This window comes from Conger conger, chromosome 19, assembly GCF_963514075.1.
Source record: "Conger conger chromosome 19, fConCon1.1, whole genome shotgun sequence".
Lineage (NCBI taxonomy): Eukaryota > Metazoa > Chordata > Actinopteri > Anguilliformes > Congridae > Conger > Conger conger.
Genome location: NC_083778.1, coordinates 14,647,038 through 14,671,216, shown reverse-complemented (window position 1 = coordinate 14,671,216; position 24,179 = coordinate 14,647,038). Strand labels below are relative to the sequence as shown.

At 48.5% G+C, this 24,179-nt stretch overlaps 1 protein-coding gene across 2 annotated transcripts; it reads right to left on the bottom strand.

Moving 5' to 3' along the window:
- Window positions 1-8,556: 8,556 nt before the first annotated feature.
- bmt2 (base methyltransferase of 25S rRNA 2 homolog) lies at window positions 8,557-23,846 on the bottom strand. 2 transcript variants are annotated; one of them, XM_061229504.1, is made up of 5 exons: window positions 23,667-23,846; window positions 19,916-20,057; window positions 18,702-18,824; window positions 12,669-12,783; window positions 8,557-11,424 (listed from the first exon to the last, which is right to left on the bottom strand). In XM_061229504.1, exons 1-5 carry the CDS (start codon window positions 23,830-23,832, stop codon window positions 10,822-10,824), a joined length of 1,149 nt encoding a protein of 382 aa, XP_061085488.1. In that variant the 5' UTR covers window positions 23,833-23,846; the 3' UTR covers window positions 8,557-10,821. The 2 variants fall into 2 exon arrangements, with proteins under 2 accessions (XP_061085488.1, XP_061085489.1); XM_061229505.1 differs by lacking the exon at window positions 18,702-18,824.
- Between the last annotated feature and the right edge of the window lie 333 nt (window positions 23,847-24,179).

Here is a 24,179-nt window from a genome sequence, read left to right as displayed (position 1 = left end):
AGAGATGGATGCTTCTATAGGGGATGTGGGCTATTTACTACGAGTAGTCGCCTTAATACTGTAATGCATCAATACTGGTGCACAAGAATTGTACATGCACACCTCACATATAAAGAGTTCGGTTAGGTGTAGGAGATTGTGTTATACGTTCCTGTTTGATATTTGTCACCTTTGCATGAAAAAAAACTATTGAAAAAAAACTTAAATGGAGAAATTTGAATGAAAACAGGGTGAGAAAGAAACGGGAGACAAGAGGAGAGAGCGAGATGGAGAACCACAGAGTGTTGTGAAAAACACGCTTGGCACCCGCAGGTCACGCATTCACAGCTGTCAGCCAGTGTGACTGTAGACTGCCTTAGCTCATCTCTCTTTTCACCACAGAGTGAGAGAGAAAAAACAGTGAGAGGGAGGGGATAGAGAGAGGAATAAAGAGAGAGGGATAAACAGAGAGAGAGTGAGAGAGGAGAGAGGAATAGAGAGAGGGATGAAGAGAGATAGAGTGAGAGAGAAGGGAGAGAGGAATAGAGATGGAGGGATAAACAGAGAGAGAGGAGAGAGGAATAGAGAGAGGGATGAAGAGAGACAGAGTGAGAGAGAGGGGAGAGAGAAATAGAGATAGAGGGATAAACAGAGTGAGAGGGAGGGGAGAGAGGAATAGAGAAAGGGATGAAGAGAGACAGAGTGAGAGAGAGGGGAGAGAGAGAGGAATAGAGAGAGGGATAAACAGAAAGAGAGAGCAAGAGAGAGAGAGAGGGATTACAGAGACTCCCCTCCATCTGCTGGCCCTGTCAGAGACATGGTGCGTGTCTGATTGCCAGAGAAACACCTCCCTGTAACGCTCCACCGCCCCCACAGACCCCCCCCCACAGACCCCCCACACACAGCGTCCGTCCCCGGGCCACACAGGCTGTGAGACAAACTGCTCCCACACTGAGCCCAGGGTTTATAACGCGTGGCCTGAACACTGAGCCCAGGGTTTATAACGCGTGGCCTGGACACTGAGCCCAGGGTTTATAACGCGTGGCCTGAACACTGAGCCCAGGGTTTATAACGCGTGGCCTGAACACTGAGCCCAGGGTTTATAACGCGTGGCCTGGACACTGAGCCCAGGGTTTATAACGCGTGGCCTGAACACTGAGCCCAGGGTTTATAACGCGTGGCCTGGACACTGAGCCCAGGGTTTATAACGCGTGGCCTGAACACTGAGCCCAGGGTTTATAACGCGTGGCCTGGACACTGAGCCCAGGGTTTATAACGCGTGGCCTGAACACTGAGCCCAGGGTTTATAACGCGTGGCCTGAACACTGAGCCCAGGGTTTATAACGCGTGGCCTGGACACTGAGCCCAGGGTTTATAACGCGTGGCCTGAACACTGAGCCCAGGGTTTATAACGCGTGGCCTGGACACTGAGCCCAGGGTTTATAACGCGTGGCCTGAACACTGAGCCCAGGGTTTATAACGCGTGGCCTGAACACTGAGCCCAGGGTTTATAACGCGTGGCCTGGACACTGAGCCCAGGGTTTATAACGCGTGGCCTGGACACTGAGCCCAGGGTTTATAACGCGTGGCCTGGACACTGAGCCCAGGGTTTATAACGCGTGGCCTGGACACTGAGCCCAGGGTTTATAACGCGTGGCCTGGACACTGAGCCCAGGGTTTATAACGCATGGCCTGGACACTGAGCCCAGGGTTTATAACGCGTGGCCTGAACACTGAGCCCAGGGTTTATAACGCGTGGCCTGGACACTGAGCCCAGGGTTTATAACGCGTGGCCTGAACACTGAGCCCAGGGTTTATAACGCGTGGCCTGAACACTGAGCCCAGGGTTTATAACGCATGGCCTGAACACTGAGCCCAGGGTTTATAACGCGTGGCCTGAACACTGAGCCCAGGGTTTATAACGCGTGGCCTGAACACTGAGCCCAGGGTTTATAACGCGTGGCCTGAACACTGAGCCCAGGGTTTATAACGCGTGGCCTGAACACTGAGCCCAGGGTTTATAACGCGTGGCCTGAACACTGAGCCCAGGGTTTATAACGCGTGGCCTGAACACTGAGCCCAGGGTTTATAACGCGTGGCCTGAACACTGAGCCCAGGGTTTATAACGCGTGGCCTGAACACTGAGCCCAGGGTTTATAACGTGTGGCCTGAACACTGAGCCCAGGGTTTATAACGCGTGGCCTGAACACTGAGCCCAGGGTTTATAACGCGTGGCCTGAACACTGAGCCCAGGGTTTATAACGTGTGGCCTGAACACTGAGCCCAGGGTTTATAACGCGTGGCCTGAACACTGAGCCCAGGGTTTATAACGCGTGGCCTGGACACTGAGCCCAGGGTTTATAACGCGTGGCCTGGACACTGAGCCCAGGGTTTATAACGCGTGGCCTGAACACTGAGCCCAGGGTTTATAACGCGTGGCCTGAACACTGAGCCCAGGGTTTATAACGTGTGGCCTGAACACTGAGCCCAGGGTTTATAACGTGTGGCCTGAACACTGAGCCCAGGGTTTATAACGCGTGGCCTGAACACTGAGCCCAGGGTTTATAACGCGTGGCCTGAACACTGAGCCCAGGGTTTATAACGCGTGGCCTGGACACTGAGCCCAGGGTTTATAACGCGTGGCCTGGACACTGAGCCCAGGGTTTATAACGCGTGGCCTGGACACTGAGCCCAGGGTTTATAACGCGTGGCCTGAACACTGAGCCCAGGGTTTATAACGCGTGGCCTGGACACTGAGCCCAGGGTTTATAATGCGTGGCCTGAACACTGAGTCCAGGGTTTATAACGCGTGGCCTGGACACTGAGCCCAGGGTTTATAACGCGTGGCCTGGACACTGAGCCCAGGGTTTATAACGCGTGGCCTGGACACTGAGCCCAGGGTTTATAACGCGTGGCCTGGACACTGAGCCCAGGGTTTATAACGTGTGGCCTGGACACTGAGCCCAGGGTTTATAACGCGTGGCCTGGACACTGAGCCCAGGGTTTATAACGCGTGGCCTGGACACTGAGCCCAGGGTTTATAACGCGTGGCCTGGACACTGAGCCCAGGGTTTATAACGTGTGGCCTGGACACTGAGCCCAGGGTTTATAACGCGTGGCCTGGACACTGAGCCCAGGGTTTATAACGCGTGGCCTGAACACTGAGCCCAGGGTTTATAACGTGTGGCCTGGACACTGAGCCCAGGGTTTATAACGCGTGGCCTGGACACTGAGCCCAGGGTTTATAATGCATGGCCTGAACACTGAGCCCAGGGTTTATAACGCGTGGCCTGAACACTGAGCCCAGGGTTTATAACGCGTGGCCTGGACACTGAGCCCAGGGTTTATAACGCGTGGCCTGAACACTGAGCCCAGGGTTTATAACGCGTGGCCTGAACACTGAGCCCAGGGTTTATAACGTGTGGCCTGAACACTGAGCCCAGGGTTTATAACGCGTGGCCTGAACACTGAGCCCAGGGTTTATAACGCGTGGCCTGGACACTGAGCCCAGGGTTTATAACGCGTGGCCTGGACACTGAGCCCAGGGTTTATAACGCGTGGCCTGAACACTGAGCCCAGGGTTTATAACGCGTGGCCTGAACACTGAGCCCAGGGTTTATAACGTGTGGCCTGAACACTGAGCCCAGGGTTTATAACGTGTGGCCTGAACACTGAGCCCAGGGTTTATAACGCGTGGCCTGAACACTGAGCCCAGGGTTTATAACGCGTGGCCTGAACACTGAGCCCAGGGTTTATAACGCGTGGCCTGGACACTGAGCCCAGGGTTTATAACGCGTGGCCTGGACACTGAGCCCAGGGTTTATAACGCGTGGCCTGGACACTGAGCCCAGGGTTTATAACGCGTGGCCTGAACACTGAGCCCAGGGTTTATAACGCGTGGCCTGGACACTGAGCCCAGGGTTTATAATGCGTGGCCTGAACACTGAGTCCAGGGTTTATAACGCGTGGCCTGGACACTGAGCCCAGGGTTTATAACGCGTGGCCTGGACACTGAGCCCAGGGTTTATAACGCGTGGCCTGGACACTGAGCCCAGGGTTTATAACGCGTGGCCTGGACACTGAGCCCAGGGTTTATAACGTGTGGCCTGGACACTGAGCCCAGGGTTTATAACGCGTGGCCTGGACACTGAGCCCAGGGTTTATAACGCGTGGCCTGGACACTGAGCCCAGGGTTTATAACGCGTGGCCTGGACACTGAGCCCAGGGTTTATAACGTGTGGCCTGGACACTGAGCCCAGGGTTTATAACGCGTGGCCTGGACACTGAGCCCAGGGTTTATAACGCGTGGCCTGAACACTGAGCCCAGGGTTTATAACGTGTGGCCTGGACACTGAGCCCAGGGTTTATAACGCGTGGCCTGGACACTGAGCCCAGGGTTTATAATGCATGGCCTGAACACTGAGCCCAGGGTTTATAACGCGTGGCCTGAACACTGAGCCCAGGGTTTATAACGCGTGGCCTGGACACTGAGCCCAGGGTTTATAACGTGTGGCCTGGACACTGAGCCCAGGGTTTATAACGTGTGGCCTGGACACTGAGCCCAGGGTTTATAACGTGTGGCCTGGACACTGAGCCCAGGGTTTATAACGTGTGGCCTGGACACTGAGCCCAGGGTTTATAACGCGTGGCCTGAACACTGAGCCCAGGGTTTATAACGTGTGGCCTGGACACTGAGCCCAGGGTTTATAACGCGTGGCCTGAACACTGAGCCCAGGGTTTATAACGCGTGGCCTGAACACTGAGCCCAGGGTTTATAACGTGTGGCCTGAACACTGAGCCCAGGGTTTATAACGCGTGGCCTGGACACTGAGTCCAGGGTTTATAACGCGTGGCCTGGACACTGAGCCCAGGGTTTATAACGCGTGGCCTGGACACTGAGCCCAGGGTTTATAACGCGTGGCCTGGACACTGAGCCCAGGGTTTATAACGTGTGGCCTGGACACTGAGCCCAGGGTTTATAACGCGTGGCCTGGACACTGAGCCCAGGGTTTATAACGTGTGGCCTGGACACTGAGCCAAGGGTTTATAACGCGTGGCCTGGACACTGAGCCCAGGGTTTATAATGCGTGGCCTGGACACTGAGCCCAGGGTTTATAATGCATGGCCTGAACACTGAGCCCAGGGTTTATAACGCGTGGCCTGAACACTGAGCCCAGGGTTTATAACGCGTGGCCTGGACACTGAGCCCAGGGTTTATAACGTGTGGCCTGGACACTGAGCCCAGGGTTTATAACGTGTGGCCTGGACACTGAGCCCAGGGTTTATAACGCGTGGCCTGAACACTGAGCCCAGGGTTTATAACGTGTGGCCTGGACACTGAGCCCAGGGTTTATAACGCGTGGCCTGAACACTGAGCCCAGGGTTTATAACGTGTGGCCTGGACACTGAGCCCAGGGTTTATAACGCGTGGCCTGAACACTGAGCCCAGGGTTTATAACGCGTGGCCTGAACACTGAGCCCAGGGTTTATAACGTGTGGCCTGAACACTGAGCCCAGGGTTTATAACGCGTGGCCTGGACACTGAGTCCAGGGTTTATAACGCGTGGCCTGGACACTGAGCCCAGGGTTTATAACGCGTGGCCTGGACACTGAGCCCAGGGTTTATAACGCGTGGCCTGGACACTGAGCCCAGGGTTTATAACGCGTGGCCTGGACACTGAGCCCAGGGTTTATAACGTGTGGCCTGGACACTGAGCCCAGGGTTTATAACGTGTGGCCTGGACACTGAGCCAAGGGTTTATAACGCGTGGCCTGAACACTGAGCCCAGGGTTTATAATGCGTGGCCTGAACACTGAGCCCAGGGTTTATAACGCGTGGCCTGAACACTGAGCCCAGGGTTTATAACGCGTGGCCTGGACACTGAGTCCAGGGTTTATAACGCGTGGCCTGAACACTGAGCCCAGGGTTTATAACGCGTGGCCTGAACACTGAGCCCAGGGTTCATAACGCATGGCCTGAACACTGAGCCCAGGGTTTATAACGCGTGGCCTGAACACTGAGCCCAGGGTTTATAACGCGTGGCCTGAACACTGAGCCCAGGGTTTATAACGCGTCACCTGGACACTGAGCGCTGATCCATCGGCATTACAAAACCTTGAGGACAAATCGTGAAACAATCACATTTTCAGCCAAATTGACCTTTTTCTGCTTACTGCTGCAAATCATCCCTCAACTATTCAACTTTCAGGATAATACCACATTCTGAATGATTATGCCATGTGTATGCTGAAATTTGTATAATTATTTAATTATTATTCAAAACCTGATTATAGACAATATTACTGAATCTGAAAGAATTATAACGATATCTTACTTGGATCAGATTATAGACTGCTACAAAAATGTTTGAATTTGTAATTTCCACCATCTTGAATAAAGTATGCAAATGAGCTAATTTACATATTTTGTCCGAATGTATCTTTTCAAGTCCACACTTCATGATAATTTAAGTATATAGGGGAGACTGGGCACAAACTAACACAGGGCATGTTGAAACATGGGGATTTAGCATCATTGCATTTGAGCAAGAATGATGGGTTTGTTTTCACTGATAGCAACTCGCTTCTCATGTGTGAGTGGCAGAACGATTAAAAAACTTAATCAAGAGTTATTAACAAATCTGTGTTTTAGCATTTTGGTGAAATGTTTTTTTCACCAGTGTTTTTCGATTAACTGATGACGTGTGAACGCCACAGACTCCGAATATACATAATTTAAATCACTGTCTTGTGGGTTATAAAGCAATATAGTTTTGGCACATGTCACTGGCAAGCCGAGCATGTGACCCATGCAGGAGTACAACTAGCACAGCCGGGGCATGTTGGAGCGCTCCAACATGCCCCCGCCTATTATAAATGCATCAGCCACAATAACTTTCAATCTAACGGTGTATATTCCATGTGTACCATGCTCTTATTCGGTCCCATTTAGCACTCGCTCTTATCAATTTATTCCCAGGCATTCATTACATATTAATGTGGGACTTAATGTGCACCTACAATAGGTAGAGCGTACCTGGAGAAATGACATGGCTTGATAGATAATTGTGGATAATGTTAATATGTAGGAGCACACCAATTAAACCCAATTAGAAGATATGCTCCTAAATTATTTTCCCAGTCAGCACACATCAATTTCCAAGGGCAAATGCTCCTAAAATGGTTGCAATCTAGAACCCTGAATGGGTATAAGCTGAGTAGCTATCAGCTGTTGTAACTAAAACGTTGTATTTCGTACCTGCAGTACAGATGAGAACTGAATGCAGTTTGTTGGTGAGGATCCTGTATTTTGAGAAAATTAAACCCTGAAGCTTTTAGATATCCGTCCGTAAGGCTAGCTAAAGTTAGCCTGATCTGAGGTGGACTAAACATGAAATTTAAGTTAAGCTTTATCGACTTTAAATAGGCAAATAACCTAGTCAAGACAGACGACATCTACGGTATTAGCAGCACTTCTCCAAAGCAACCACACACAAGCTAATTCATGGCACGGCACACACTTTTAAAATATTATTATGTTTGTATCAACGTTAGCTGGTGTGCTCGGATACGGCCTACCTGGTTGACTTCGTCCAGTCCGGCCTCTGCTCGGACCGTTGGGCGTCGAGTTTCTTCAGTTATATATTCAGATGCAGACCCACCAGTTTTACCAAGAAAACGTCGTGGCAAACGGTCCCAGGTAATATAACTTCTGTCACAGTCGTTTTTTCCACTCGCTGAAATAAACTAGACTGGCTACGTGCTTGTATGAAACCTAGTTAACTTACAACTTAACTAACATCTAGCTAGCTAAGGTTCTTCTCGATAGCTATGCTAGCTTGAAAACCTAGCTTGTACGATGATATTGCCCCACGTTTAGCCGACACAATGCTCTTTTAATTGGCTTGGTATGTTTCAAGCCAGTGAATGTTGTGAAATTACTTTCTTGTCATATTGAATGTTATGTTTTAAAACTTTAGCTACTCGCCTTAGCCATCAATCGTGTTTCCGCATTAGACACTGCCAGCTCACACACAAACATAACGTAGCGCGTGTCAATATTTCCGTTGTGCATCATAAACAGACCGGGAAAAGAAAATAGGCGAATGTTCTATTTGTGGATACAAAACGTTTCAAATTGCCATTCAAATATTTACTATATCCCACAAAATACAAAATATTTCAAAGGGTTTCAAACCAAGTCACAAAACAAATTTAAAATGGTCACGTGCGCATTCTCATCGACATGTTATAACCAGGCAAACCAGCACCATTTATTACTACTGCTGGTTTGATAAGTTGGAGTTTTCGATGTATCCGTTATTGTTACACAAAAATGTCACATTCAGACACATCCCGATGCTTCGATATGCTTCTACACCGTACACATTACAAACATTAGGCCTCAGTTTACCACTGCAAAAAAAAAAACGTCTAAATTAATTCATGCATGACCACTCTGGTTCAACACAGGTAAAATGTAACCGTTTCCCCTTCACAACTCTTTTATGTTGGCAGTTAAACCACGGACAGAAATGTAAGTGTCACGTATCACACACATACACCACACAGGGAGGATCGTGTTCACATTTGTTTATCAAAAGAAGAAACATTGAACAAGCACACCTCGTTGCCCTACAGTATAGAAGCTAAAATGGCGCACACGCAGAAACACAGTCAGTTATGACGTCAGACGGTGAGCCAAACATACGAATTACATACGGAAATGTGTGTCAGCGTTTAGCAACCCTTTCTGCGAACACACAACACTGTAAAAACACTGCTTTGCTTTCCCACATACATAGAAAGCATCCTCATTCCTGAGGTGTTACATTACAATTACTTTATTATCTTTCCTAATTGGGTGGTCTTCCATCGTCCAAATGACTTTTATTTAGAAATGTTTTGACCAGGTGTGGCAAATCATGGGGCCTACTCATGCCTGCAAGTTATATTTGGCAAATCTGGCTGTTATTCTGCTTCACATTGGCCTCCTGAAGGAATATACTGACACATAAGGCACCTTCTGGAGTGACCCAAACGGATAACAACAAGGACCCCATGACTACAGCACACTAATATCAGATATGAGTAATAATATCAGTGTAATACCGGACAACTTCTTCTACTGTACTGTACTGTACTGTACTGTACGTTACGCAGAGCAAAAGCTCATTTTTATTATTTCTGGTATCATCTGAGTGTCAGAAGACAAAACAATTAATAAAATATCAGAGACAGAGTATTACACATACGCACACACATTTCTTTCAGGGAAATATTGCAATAAAGAAGTTTGACGTTAACTATTTCTCTAGTGTTAAGAATAACTAACCGTTTTTCTACAATGTTAATATACAGTACTTAGTAGGGACACAACAAGCTATTGCAGAGATGCAGTCAGAACAGAGTCTGGACAAGATATTAGTGCAAAAACCTCACTGAGGTAAAAATATTCCAAAGAAATGCAAAAAAAAACACTGACAGCCTGACACAAAGGCATCGTAAAAAACATTTGCGACGAAGAGTACATTTTGGCTGAGAGGCCCCACTGTGTCAAGATGAAGACCCAGATCTGGATGAACGACTCTGGATGAAGTGTCCATATTAGTATGAAGATGGTTCCAGTGCACAATATTTCATATTTAATTGTATCAATTTGCAGATTAACTGTTCTGCAGGAGAGGAATAAGAACAGAAACATTTCTATGTTCTACTGTATCTGTTATGTGGGTACACATCTATGATGAAACCACCTGAGAAACAGAGGATGGTTAGCAGTTGGAACGCCTCACGTTACGAGTATGCTGATATGTTTACGATTATCAAAAAGAAAGAAAACCTTATTCTTGTGAAAATCTTATTCTCCACAAAACCAATTTTCTCATCTTTTGTTTCGATTATGAAAAAAGTGTAAAATGTTACAAACGATGGTGTTTTTTTGTTTGTTTTTTTAAAAGCTCTGCATATCTTTGTTAGCCAGAAAGGTGTCAGATTAAGATGGCGGCCGTGCCTTCAAAATGGCCGACAAAGCGTTGCTGGAAAGTGAACGCAGGGGCCCGGAATGCGTGTGGCCCCCACTCAGAGGGGGTGAGACAGGGGCCCCTCACGTCCGCAGGCCGCCCCAAGTTCTGGTTTCTTTGCCCGAATCCTTAAAAAACGGAGTAATTTCTGCTTCACAAAGAACTCCATCAGGGTTCTCTATCAGAGTTTTCTATCAGGGTTTCTGAAAATGTAACAGGTTAAAAGAAAGGATAAGATGAACGAAGATGAACTCATTCTGAAGATGCGAACCTTCGGGTTTGCTGGGCCGCCTTCATGAGCAGGTACGTGTGAGAGTTTGAGCGGGCGCGTTACCATGGGTTACAGACAAACACACCACGCTTGTGTTGACGTCTCTTTCTCTCTGTGCAAACTGCGGCGCTTTTTCTGTGAGAGGAAGAGGGCGTGGCGCGGTGAGGAGGCAGCTGGAATAGAGGCCTGTGTGTGTGTGTGTGTGTGTGTGTGTGTGCATACAGATGAGCGCGCGTTGACATGTGTATGCGCAGTATATGTGTGTGCGTGCATGCGATGGCGCTTGTGCGCATAGGTGAATGAATGTGTGTGTATGTGAGTGTGTGTGTGAGTGTGTGTGTGAGTGAGTGTGTGTGTGTGTGAGTGTGTGTGAGTGAGTGTGTGTGTGTGAGAGTGTGTGTTAGTGAGTGTGAGTGAGAGTGTGTTAGTGAGTGTGTGTGTGTGTGTGTGTGTGTGAGAGAGTGTGTGAGTATGTTTGTGAGAGTGTGTTAGTGAGTGTGTGTGTGAGTGTGAATGAGTATGTGTGTGTGTGTGTGTGTGTGTCCAGGCTCAGCCGTGCAGCAGTAGGGCCTCCTCTCTCTCCTGGCTGTCGGAGTCGGAGTCGTAGGGGCCGTCGGGCAGCTCCAGGAACCCGCAGGCCAGCCTCTCGTCCTCGTCCTCGGAGCGGGGCGGGGCGGGCGGGTCCCAGCTCTCCCCCTCGGGCCCCGCCAGGTCCTGCGGGATGTACATCATCTCCGGGTAGTTCCCGCTCACCAGGTCGCTCCCGGTCTGCAGCGACACCTTCCGGAAGGCCAGCAGGTGCATGTGCGAGGCCTTGACGTACTTGTAGCGCTTGAAGCCCAGCGTCTCCACGGCGACCCTCCAGCTGGCCATCATGGGCGCGTGCCGGTTCTGGTGCGAGGAGTCGGGCGTGATGATGAGCAGCAGGCCGTGCAGGGCCAGCAGCTCGTGGGCCTTCTTGCAGCAGATCCAGCGCTGGTAGGGCGAGGGGAAGTAGGAGAGCAGCAGGGAGAAGACGGCCACGTGGAAGAGCTGAGCCGGCAGGGCGTCGATGGGGCTGCGCAGGTGCAGCAGGAAGGAGTCCACCGCCCCGCACTCCAGCTGCAGGGGGGGCTGCAACTGCAGGTTCAGGAAGTCACACTTATGCACCGTCTGGAGGAGGGGGGGGGGGGGGGGGGGGAGAGAGAGAGGGGGGGAAGGGAGGAGGAAAGAGGGGGAGAGTGGGAGTGAGAGGAGAGGGGGAGAGAGAGGGAGGAGGAAAGGGGGAGGGAGGGAGAGGGAGGGAGAAGGAGAGAGGGTGGGAGAGGAGAGAGATGGGGAGGGAGTGACGGGGGGAGGGAGGTAGAGGGAGGGAGGGAGAGGAGACGGGGAGAGAAGAAAGAGGAAGGGAGGGACAGGGGGAGGGAGGGAGAGGAGAGAGGGAGGGAGAGAGGAGAGAAAGAGGAAGGGAGGGAGTAAAGAGATAGGGAGAGGGCAAAGATATAGAAGGAGAGAGAGAGGAGGGAGAGAGGGAAAAGAGAATCCAGTGTTTTAGAGTATATTAAGAGGTCACACGAGGTTTATAAATACACCCCATTAGTCCCGTTTCTTCATCTGAAATAATGAGCTCACTTTCCTGGAAAGGCAGCGCTCTGCTGTTGTATAATAAGCGTGACAAACAACGCTCCCCTTCCTAAATTAGCCCGGGGAGTTTTAACGCGTCCCACCGAGTTTTCCCACACGTTTTCACAGCACGTTATGAAGCACGTTCCCCAAAACAGCCAACGAAGCAGAGGCTATTTTAATACGCGGGTGAGTCACTCTATTCATAAAAAGAGGTTAATGTTAAAGCTGCAGTCCTCAGAAGACAAACACGCGTGTTTTAGCACGGAACACCGTCTGCGCCGTCGCCGTCGACGACCCGCCAGCTCCAGCCAATCACATGCCACCCTCACCTCAGGTAAAAGGGCAAACGCCCCAATCAGCACGCTCCTCCTTTTTATCAGCACCCTACACACACAGGGGGGGGGAGGAGGTGCAGGGGGAGGTCGGGGAGAGAGGGGGAGATCTCCTGCTGAGAGGCTTTAATTACTGATCCTTATCACAGCGACACATACACACGCACACACACACAAACATACACACATGCACACACACATACACATGCACACACACACAAACATACACACATGCACACACATACACACACACATGCGCACATGCATACATACACACACACACACATACACAAGTATACACACGCACACACACACACATATACACAATCAATGTGGATGTGGCTGCTGGAGTGAAAGCTCTGTGTAAGGGATGTGTGTAAGCTAAACACTGTGAGTACAAGAACACTGAGAACTCACTCATGTGAGAATGTTCTAGAGTGTTCTTAGAGGAGAGCTCACCTGGACCGCAGGCACAATGTCGATACCCACAGTCAGGAACTCATCAAACTGGAGGAAAGGGTTAAAACAGCTCCCCACGTCCAGGAGACGGATTCTCCCTGTCTGAACACTCAACCTGAGAGAGAGAGAGAGACAGAGAGAGAGGGGGGGGGGGGAGAGAGAGGGAGAGAGGAGAGAGAAGGAGACGAGAGAGGGAAGAGGAGAGGTAGAGAGGGGTTTGTACTTGCCATGTGTAATTCATTTTTATCTATGAATCCTGGCATGTCTCCTTTTTTATTATTTTTATTGCTTCCCAGTAAATTAAATTGTTTATTGAATGACATCACATACACGGATGGAATTCCAACGACGGCACTCAAATAAACTCAAAGCACTCGTACGCGTGTGATGATTAAAACAGTGTTGGCATTAGTCAGGGTTGAGCTCCTCCTCTCCATCAGCTACAGAGTGACACTTCACATTTCACCCAGAAACACTGCACAACAGCACGGGAGAACACTCACTTATCACCGTTTACTGTCTGTTTATCTTCAAGTGTGTGTATCTCTGTGTGTGTGTGCGTGTGCATGTGTGTGTGTACCTGTGTGTGTGAGTGTGTGTATGTATGTGTGTGCGTGTTTGCATGTGTGTGTGCATGTGCGTGTGTGTGCGTGTGCGTGTGTACCTGTGTGTGAGTGTGTGTTTGTGTGTGCGTGTGTGTGTGTGAGTGTGTGTTTGTGTGTGCGTGTGTGTGTGTTCTATGAAGCTCTTTTATGAGGGACCTGTACCACTGTAAAGGTTCTGAGGCAGGACAGCAGTCTGAGCTGCAGACGGGCGGTAGAATGGACCCAGATGAACTCAGGAAGTACAGCTGAGACAACAGCACCCCCACACCCCCCCCTCCCACTTATCACCGCTGGGGCCTGTAGAGTGTCCCGGTGCGACGTTGTCATAATCCCCATTGTACCATACGGAAGCACCCCGACCTCAGATTACCCCCATCTCTATCCTCCCTCTTCCCCTTTTCTTTTTCTATTTATATACTTATTTATTATCTTCAGGCTTTGCCTACACTTCTCCTCAGACAAAGACCTCGTTCGCTCTTCAGAATGAAACTTTTCTGCGCTGAAAAGTCTGATTCACACGTCTTAATCCTGTCAGCCCGGCGCGGGTGCGAGCTGGGATCTCTCCCCGCCAGAAACGCGCGGGGAAGAGCCGCACCGGGAGGCCGTTTGTGACTCATCCGGTCTCTTTCCGAGGGTGAGACGGAGTTTACGAGCGCGGGAGGATTGGGAGCGGTGACTCAGAGCCGCGTTAGCGCGTTAGCATTAGCGCGCACCCACCGCCAGCCCCTCAGCTCCCCCGTGAGCAGCTCCACACAAACATCCACCGTAAACAACGTGGAGATCAGAGGAACCCCCCAGACGGACAGAGTCACCCCTTATTTTTCAAAAAGCTAAAAATCTACGCGCAGAAATGTTGTTCGGAACGTACGCTCACAAACTGAGATTAAGGAGATGCGCCAGAGATAACGCTCACACAGATGACGCTTTATTAGGACCAGAGCTGGAGGTGATATTAAGACAAGTGCACAGTCATAATTAATAAAGTCTGCAGCAGTGAGGTGCGGGCCTAATCCTTAAACACTCCAAATGACATTACAGCGCCCGATCGATCAGTCGGTAGCGCTCGTCCAGAACCGGTCGATACGGTTCTCATCTACCCTCGTAAGAGAGGGAGACGTCCTAATCGCCTCGCTGACGATTGTAATTAGAAGCAAAAAAACCATTTTCGTCTCTCCACCTTAGGTCTCTGTGACAGACTGTGATTTCCCACAGACCCACCGAGACAGAAACACCGTGAGCTCCGTCTGGTGTGAAACCAGCTCCATCCGGAGCGAAAGTGTGACCGCGCGCGGGTCTATAAATCAATGAGTGACGTTACCCAGGGGACGCCCCGGCCCCATAGACGGTGCGTATTTATCACAGCTGGCTTCTGAAGAGTCTCGGTGCTAAAGCAGCGATTGGGAAGGCTTAAGGCCTAATGTGGCCCCGCTGAGGCTTCACCTTAAATGGCCTCTAATGCTGCCGTGGGGAACTCCCTGCGGATTCTAACAGGAGATTTCAGACAGGCTTCCCTGGCCTGCTTGTGGCCTGGCCATCAGCGTCGTATAGCAGTTAGCAATTCAACCCAGTAAGGTGTGAGGTCACAAATATGTTGAGTAGAATGTTCTTCACTGAATTGTTGATCAATGCTGGTGACCAAGAGCAATGGAGTTCTAGAACATTGTAATGCTGCTGTCACAATCACTACTGGTGACGGAAAGCAATGGAGTTCTAGAACATTGTAATGCTGATGTCACAATCACTACTGGTGACCGAAAGCAATGGAGTTCTAGAACATTATAATGCTGATGTCACAATCACTACTGGTGACCGAAAGCAATGGAGTTCTAGAACACATTAAATAAAAAAAAAAAAAACGTGAAAAAAACCCCCAAAAAAAACCTGCTCTTCAAGGGGTCAAAGTTGAAGTGGGGTACTGCTGTTGCACCCCTGAGGCACAACATAATCTGACGTCAACTGGAGAAAGGAACGTGCCTCATTTACATATCGGAAAGTTAAAATGTCTTCAGTAAATATCGACAGTTATAAATAAAAGCAGGTTTTCTTTGTACTTCTCTTTAAGGGGGCGGTGTGGTTCTGTCTCGACGAGCAGATGACTAAAGCAGTCACAGTAATCCCGGGGGTCTCAGCGGTGGGAGATGACCTTGGCCGGTGACCTTGTCTGAGCCCTGGAGCGGGACGTCCCAGGCAGGTCCACTCAGAGGGGCTGCAAGGGCGTCTGAGGACAGGGAACGCTCCCCGGCCTGGCCCGAGGCCACCTCAGCCCCCCCCCGCCCCGCCCCCGTCCTGTCACATTCATGCCCGTCATGGTCGTCCCCGGGGGGCCCTTCGGAACCCAGCGCCATGGCAACGGATAAAAGACAGGCCCTCGTCCCAAAACCCAAAGGCTTAGAACGAACGGCCGCGCTAAACTGACCGGGGTTTCAGAGACAAACGGCCTTGCTAGGTCTGATAATGAAATGATATTTCATGAATAAACAAGAACGTAGCATCGCTCTTCAGATAGCGGGTGAGGCGCGGGGAAGTGATGACAGGCATTCGAAAAAACGAGAGGAAAATCTCTGCAGACCCTTCTTCCGGGGCAGATAATTAATCTGGAATTAATATTCACACCTCATACCCCGTCGGTCCCAAGATATGGTGGAACACACACAAATATAGAAAGATTGACATTTCCGTGCTAATAAGAGGCTAATAATAACTTATTTGCCAGAATGTGAGTCAACAACTTATGAGGCGATGAAGATTCTATTTAACTATCAAGAACTTCACTTTTATCCAAATCCTTCTCCTGTTTTCTCCCTTTGAGATACTCTCCACAGCCGAAAATGCATTCTTACAAGGACGTCTCAGCTCTCCAGACTACAGTCTCTCTCTCTCTTTCTTTCTTTCTTTCTTTCATGCTCTCTCTCTCTCTCTCTCTATCTTTCTGGCTCTCGGGAGCGGTCAGGTGCGACAGCAGAAGTGGTACTTCCTGTGTGCGTGGTACCAGGTGTTTGGGTTCCCAGAACTACGGTTCCCAGAGCGCATCACTGTCTCCTGATGCCAGCCGGCCAAATTCCAGAGCTCAAAGCGAACAGGAAATTAACTTTCCCGGGATTTGTTTATTGTCTGTTCAAAACAAGCTGAAACATGCAGTAGCCTAGCTCTAGCTTCCGCAATATTACATTACATTACATTAATGCCATTTGGCAGATGCTCTTATCCAGAGCGACATACAGTTGATTAGACTAAGCAGGAGATAATCCTCCCCTGGAGCAATGCAGGGGTAAGGGCCTTGCTCAAGGGCCCAACAGCTGTGCGGATCTTATTGTGGCTACACCGGGATTAGAACCACCGACCTTGCGTGACCCAGTCATGTACCTTAACCACTACGTTACAGGCCAATATAATGTGTAGTGAAACAGTTCTTTCAGGGAATTTTTGATGGGCAGGGAGTCAATCAAATGGGGGGGGGGCGTCAAATCAGGATGCGCATCCGCTGTGTGAAAACGATATTGATTGGTGGGGAACGGAGATCTGATCGACACACACGCCCACTGGTACACGATGACATAAAATCATTAATGTTTTGTAATATACAGTGGTGTGAAAAAGTGTTTGCCCCCCTTCCTGATTTCTTATTTTTTTGCATGTTTGTCACACTTAAATGTTTCAGATCATCAAACAAATTTAAATATTAGAAAAAGACAACACAAGTAAACACAAAATGCAGTTTTTAAATGAAGGTTTTTATTATTAAGGGAGAAAACAAATCCAAACCTACATGGCCCTGTGTGAAAAAGTGATTGCCCCCTAAACCTAATAACTGGTTGGGCCACCCTTAGCAGCAACAACTGCAATCAAGCGTTTGTGATAACTTGCAATGAGTCTCTTACAGCGCTGTGGAGGAATTTTGGCCCACTCATCTTTGCAGAATTGTTGTAATTCAGCCACATTGGAGGGTTTTCGAGCATGAACCGCCTTTTTTTTTAAAGATATTTTTCAGCTTTATTGGACAGTATACAGTATAGAGAGACAGGAAGAATGGGAGCGAGAGAGAGGGGAAGACATGCAACAAATGTCAGACGGTCGGATTCGAACCGCTGACGTCGCGGCTCGCAATGAGCATGCGGTCAGTGCTCTACAGGCTGCGCCACCGAGACACCAATGAACCGCCTTTTTAAGGTCATGCCACAGCATCTCAATAGGATTCAGGTCAGGACTTTGACTAGGCCACTCCAAAGTCTTCATTTTGTTTTTCTTCAGCCATTCAGAGGTGGACCTGCTGGTGTGTTTTGGATCATTGTCCTGCTGCAGAACTCAAGTTCGTTTCAGCTTGAGGTCACGAACAGATGGCCGGACATTCTCCTTCAGGATTTTTTGGTAGACAGCAGAATTCATGGTTCCATTTATCACAGCAAGTCTTCCAGGCCCTGAAGCAGCAAAACAGCCCCAGACCATCACACTACCACCACCATATTTTGCTGTTGGTATGATGTTCTTTTTCTGAAATGTGGTGTTACTTTTACGCCAGATGTAATGGGACACACACCTTCCAAAAAGTTCAACTTTTGTCTCGTCAGACCAGAGTATTTTCCCAAAAGTCTTGGGGAACATCAAGATGTTTTCTGGCAAAATTGAGACGAGCCTTAATGTTCTTTTTGCTCAGCAGTGGTTTTCGTCTTGGAACTCTGCCATGCAGGCCATTTTTGCCCAGTCTCTTTCTTATGGTGGAGTCATGAACACTGACCTTAACTGAGGCAAGTGAGGCCTGCAGTTCTTTGGATGTTGTTGTGGGGTCTTTTGTGACCTCTTGGATGAGTCGTCGCTGCGCACTTGGGGTAATTTTGGTCGGCCGGCCACTCCTGGGAAGGTTCACCACTGTTCCATGTTTTCGCCATTTGTGGATAATGGCTCTCACTGTGGTTCGCTGGAGTCCCAAAGCTTTAGAAATGGCTTTATAACCTTTTCCAGACTGATAGATCTCAATTACTTTCTTTCTCATTTGTTCCTGAATTTCTTTAGATCTCGGCATGATGTCTAGCTTTTGAGGATCATTTGGTCTGCTTCACTTTGTCAGGCAGGTCCTATTTAAGTGATTTCTTGATTGAGAACAGGTGTGGCAGTAATCAGGCCTGGGTGTGGCTAGAGAAATTGAACTCAGGTTTGATAAACACACAGGGCCATGTAGGTTTGGATTTTTTTTCTCCCTTAATTATAAAAACTGCATTTTGTGTTTACTTGTGTTGTCTTTGACTAATATTTAAATTTGTTTGATGATCTGAAACATTTAAGTGTGACAAACATGGAAGGGGGCAATCACTTTTTCACACCACTGTATACTATAAGACGTGTTCGTATGGTTATGAAGAGTTGACTAAATTGAGGAAATTTTGATTTCAGCTGGTTGTTTAAAGAAGAGCAGGAAGTGACATAGAGGAAGTACCTGTGGGGTCCGTTGTTCTGCTGCGGGGGGGCGCAGGGGGGGGACGAGGAAAGCCTCGCTCGCTTCTCGTCCTTCTCCAAAACCTTTTTCATCCCTCCGTTCAAGAAGTACTCCTGACAGACACTGCAAGCACAAAGACAACACACACACACACACAAACACACACACACACACACACACACATCTCCGCTCAGTCAACCGCAGCACCGCACTGCCAAGCCACGAACACGATCACAGTCATAAGCCGTGTGAAACAGACCCGGCCCTTCTGCACACTACAGACTGCCAGATGAGGCTCATATCAGCAGCACGGGGCCAAAACCCTTCAAACGATGTAATTGCAATCTTATTTGTACGACTTTTTTTTGCAAATAAGACAAAAAGATGAGGTTAAAGTTTTCCCTCATTTCTAAATTTGCCAATGGGGTAAGCAATGTCACAAAGTAAAATGAAACGAGCTCATATTTTCTGAGATTGCGGCGTAAACCCTGTTTGAACCTGCGGCGTGACTAATCCCCCCTAAACTCCGGCTGAACTCGCAGTGCGGAGACCCGTGACTGAGACTGTAGCGTGAATAATCCTGCCGGCTGCCGTCCGATCGCAGGAGCGAACGAGCTGAGGACCGGAGGAAGGGAGTCGGCCCAGGATAGACACAGCCTGAAGCCCGTCCACCCAACAACCCAACACGGTCAGTCTCGCTCACCAACGAGAGCAGGCACTCTAAAACTAAAGCCCCGGTCTCCACCAAACAGCCCAGGCCAGACGAGGCGAGACCAGAGAAATCTCGGAACGTCCACGAGTATGGACTGGGCCAGGGGTGTCCAATCTTATCCAGAACGGGCCGGTGCGTGTGCAGGTTGTTGTTTTCGCACAGGACTAAGACAGCTGATTCTACTCATCAAGGTCTTGATTAAAGACCACGATTAGTTCATTAGAATCATCAGGTGTGTTACTGCTGGGTTAAAACAAAAACCTGCACCCACGCCGGCCCTTTTAGGATAAGATTGGACACCTCTGGACCAGGCGGTCCACACCAAAGGGCCGAGTAAACACACAAACAAAGGTTTCCATGACGACCCCAGTTAACCGTAACATTAAATCGGTAATTGTTCTAAAACTCCGGGCGTGGGAGCCCACGTTCCAACAGGGACAGTTCACACCCGAAGACGTTCTAGAACAGTGTTGCTGGTTTCCACGGCAGCGGCGGGGCTCACCTGCGGCACCACTCGATGCGGCCCTCCCCCTCGCAGGCTCGGGCCCAGTGGGTGTCGGCCAGGCTCTTCATGGCCACCGCGTACTCGCTCAGCGTCTCCTCGTCCTCACAGTGCTCCCGCCAGATCTTCTCAAAATCCCCCACTGCGGGGGGAGGAGAGGGGACACAGTTACAGCAGGGGGGCTGGGTCACAGACACAGGGGAGCACAGGGCTAACTGTGCAGTCCAAGCAAGCACACAGCAGTGCTGAACAGCATCTAACACTCTCTCACACACACACACTCACACTCACAAACACACACACTCACTCACTCACACACACACCCACTCACTCACAAACACACACACACACTCACACTCTCTCACTCACACACATTCACTCACACACACTCACTCTCTCACACTCATACACACACACTCACACACACACTTACTCACTCACTCACACACACACACATACTCACTCTCTCTCTCACACACACACACTCACTCTCTCACACACACACTCACACTCACACTCTCTCACTCACACATACACACACACACACTCACACACACTATCACACACACTCACACACTACAGCACAGGGTAACTGACACAGTAACGGCATGGTAAAAATATAAACACACGGCCAGGTTTGCAGTTTTGCAGTCTCACAGAGGAAAATCCACAACGGTTTTTTTAAATATATATTTCAAAAATACAAATCAGAGGTGTGAAGCACTACCAATACCCTCACGCCTACCTGAGGAGAAGATATGCCCAGGACTGGCACGGGCCGCCATTAAAGCGAGTGTGTGTCTCCGCACGACCTACGCCTTCTCTCCGGAACCTTCCCTGTCCCACGTCCCCTCACAGCTTATGTTTACCCACCCCTCCTTTCTTTTTTTCACTCCTTTTTTTCTTTCTTTCTAAACCGTGTTTACAACCGCTTTCCTTCCCAGTGCTGGAACCCAAAAACGCAGCTAATCCGAGCGCGGCACACACACCCCCTCCGAGCGAACACACGGAAAAACAACAAATCCAACCAGCCCAAGGCATTAAAAGAAAGTATTCTGGGTTTCCAGGAATAAAAACAACAACAACAGGAAAAAGTGGGGGAAAAGCAGGATTGGTCTGGCTGCATGAATGCTGCAGTTTCATGCCAAGCAGACTAGATCACGCTTAGTTTATTATGCTCTCATGCGATCAGCTCAAAGGGCCACTGTGCTCAGCCTTGTTTTCATACCCAGAGTCCTCCGGCTGCAACGGAATTGAGTGGCCAGACAAAATGGCCGCAGGAATTAAATCCAATCAAAATAAGATTTCTCTGGGGAAAAACAACTAAGATTAAATGTTTGCACGTTTGGGTATATTTTTCCATAACCACGGTCCTGGAGGGATGTTTTTAGAGGTCAACGCCTCACTGATGATTTAGAGGATGTTGCAGTCAAGGGGCAGGCATGAAGAAGTGTGAGAAATGAAATACTAAATACATTCAATGATCAATTTATTAGGTACACCTGTACACCAGCTGGTTAATGTGAATATTTCATCAACCAATCATGTGGCAGCAATTCAATGCATAAAAGCATGCCGACATGGTCAAGAGGTTCAGCTGTTTTTCAGACCAAATGTCAGAATGGGTAGGAAATGTGATGTAATTTACTTTGTCTGAGAAATGATTGTTGGTACCAGACAGGGTGGTTTGAGTATCTCAGAAACTGCAGATCTCCTGTGATGTGTGTGAGTGTGTGTGTGAGTGTGAGTGTGAGTGTGTGTGTGTGTGTGTGTCAACCCCAGGGCGGCATCTCAAAACTGATTCTCAGCACCCTCACTATTAAGAGCCACGTCAAAAATAAATGTCCCCTTCCTGGCAAAAACACCTCATTTGGAAAAGAACAGACTTCAGTTGTACAGAAGAAGCTCCTCCCACTTTGTGGAACTGTTACAGTTGTTGCACAATTCACTCTGATTTTTCTATTTTCCACACATATGTAATTTAAGCCAAGTAATGACAACTCAGTACCACTTGAACGAGAGAGAAGCAATGCTCAGATGTTGCTACGGTGATGATTCAACTACGACATCGGCGAGTGGGGGAACTTTGAGGCCTAAAGAAATCTAGGGTTGGGCTGAACCTTTGAACTGTTGAAATCTTCTCCATAACCACATATTTACCTGGCAAATACATAAAAAAATAAACAAATGACCGACAAGGAGTTTTCGCTCTGACTCAAATATAATCAATGGACAATTTTCAGAATTAAAATAGAATCCGTGCAATTACAGAATGATGATATTTCTAAATGTAAACGACGTTATTTACACGGAAAAAGGAAGTGGGTGAGGACTTAAAAAAAAAAGAAGCAATTTAATTCTGCTCAGGAAAAGTGTTGCCAAATTAGTTACAGTAATGATATGGCTGCTCCATTTGGGACTTTGCAGAGACGATTTTCCGGTAAACAGCAACTATGATGAAATGTGTGACAGAGTGCTCTTCCACACAGAGAAGTGCGAGTAACCCGGGTAGGACCTTATGAAAGAGATGCCTTACATTTTGACCAGAAAACCAGAAGTGCAAAATAAAAGTTGTTTTTTTGCCCTTGTGAATTCAACAGCCAGCCTAGCCCTGATAAATCAAGCACACACTGTGCCGCATAGCTAATCCCAAAGGCCCGAAATGAATGACCCGTCCCCCCCACTGCAACGCAATAAAGACCATCTCGTTTTCCAAGCCAATGCCTGGAGAACCGCATGGAGTGGTTCTCCAGTCTTTCCCCAGTCGGAGTGGCCTGGACAACAATATCCAGTATAATGCAATCCGCCTGCAGGATGCGATCTGCTCACCATTGCAAAAACACAATAAAGACACAAGTCGAGCCGACGCTTAAGTTTTTAGTGCGTGAGGTAAAAAAAAAAAAAAGATTATTTAATCCTATTTCCCTGTATTATGGACAGCAGCATTGTTTTTATACAAACCTTGGGAGCCTGGTTCTGGCTGTTCCGTAGACATGTTATCTGTGCTAGTGTTGATCTAACTTTAGCGCAAGCCTTCACAGGGCGCTACGTGTTTGACACATGCGTATAGCCGTGAATCTATTTTTAAAAAACGGAATTTGAAGAAAGAAGAAATAGAAACTTATAGAACGTGTAAGACGAATATGGCGGATGCACGCATAGCCAGCATCAGTGACAAGCTGGCTGACTTCAAGTTGTTTACTGAATTGATAATGTAACATATATCGAGTAAGCTAGGTAGCGTTACTAAGATATGATCTATAATATTCATTTTACTTGATTCATGCTGAAGTGTTTTCTTGATAAAGGCGAAACCTTCTGCTTCGATTTTGACAGCTCCTGCTTTCAAACGAGTGTCAGTACACCGAACGGCGAACTGTCTGCTGGACTTAACTTACAGTACCTCCTAGAAATATGCCTCAACATGACGCAAAGGCAAAGACGGTCAAAAACATTGAGTTGCACTAGGAAGCAATTTTTTATATAGCTAGCTATGATCCGAGGAAGTCTTAGGCGAACTGACATCTGTTGTAAACAACTGACACTGACAACTGGCTGGTTCTAAGTTACAATTTGATACAATATGTAGAAGTGCCAGTCAAAGCCAAATACATGTGGGCTATTCTCATCCGGCTAAGTAACTTCAGCATGACTAGTTTGCTATGTATTTGTAAGGCCTAGCTACCGTTAACTAGACATGCTAATTTTGCACAGCACAATCGAGTTCCTTCCACCCGACATACGCGCATACCTTCTCGGTATTTTCGCCGCAGCTTTCGATGGACACTCTTAACGACCGTGGACAGTTTCTCCTGGTCTTTCTTGCTGTTGCGTCCTGCTCCTGATAACGTGGCAGCGTGAAACTGCCCATAATCGGTCTCTTTCTCGCCGGGACAAGCGCTGTTCATCGGATCCATAGCACTACACCGGTCCCTCGGCCGCCGGCACGCAGACAGTAACGAGCACGCCGACTGGACCATTCGACGCACGTGATGCGGGGCTGACACCGAGATCGCCAATCGCAGGATTAGAAACAGGAATACGTCACGAGAGAGCAGAGAGCGAGTATGGGAAATGCAGTGAGTGGGAGGGTCGTGAAGATGAGGCACAGGAAGTGAATAGAGAATAGAGAATAGCCTCCTCTACTCATGCAGCTGGTAAATAACTGTACTGTTTATGCAGTGAACAACATAAAAAATCGGGCTAATTTCGCTGACAAAAAAACCTGCAGTTGATGATTCGTTAATTCTTATTTATAACGATA

Excerpts from the sequence above, each read along its gene's own strand:
- bmt2 (XM_061229504.1), bottom strand. The coding sequence starts at position 23,832 with ATGGATCCGATGAACAGCGCTTGTCCCGGCGAGAAAGAGACCGATTAT. Across the intron at positions 20,058-23,666 it reads GCGGCGAAAATACCGAGAAG|TGGGGGATTTTGAGAAGATC; the intron begins GTATGCGCGTAT and ends CTCCCCCCGCAG. Across the intron at positions 18,825-19,915 it reads CGCATCGAGTGGTGCCGCAG|TGTCTGTCAGGAGTACTTCT; the intron begins GTGAGCCCCGCC and ends TTGTGCTTGCAG.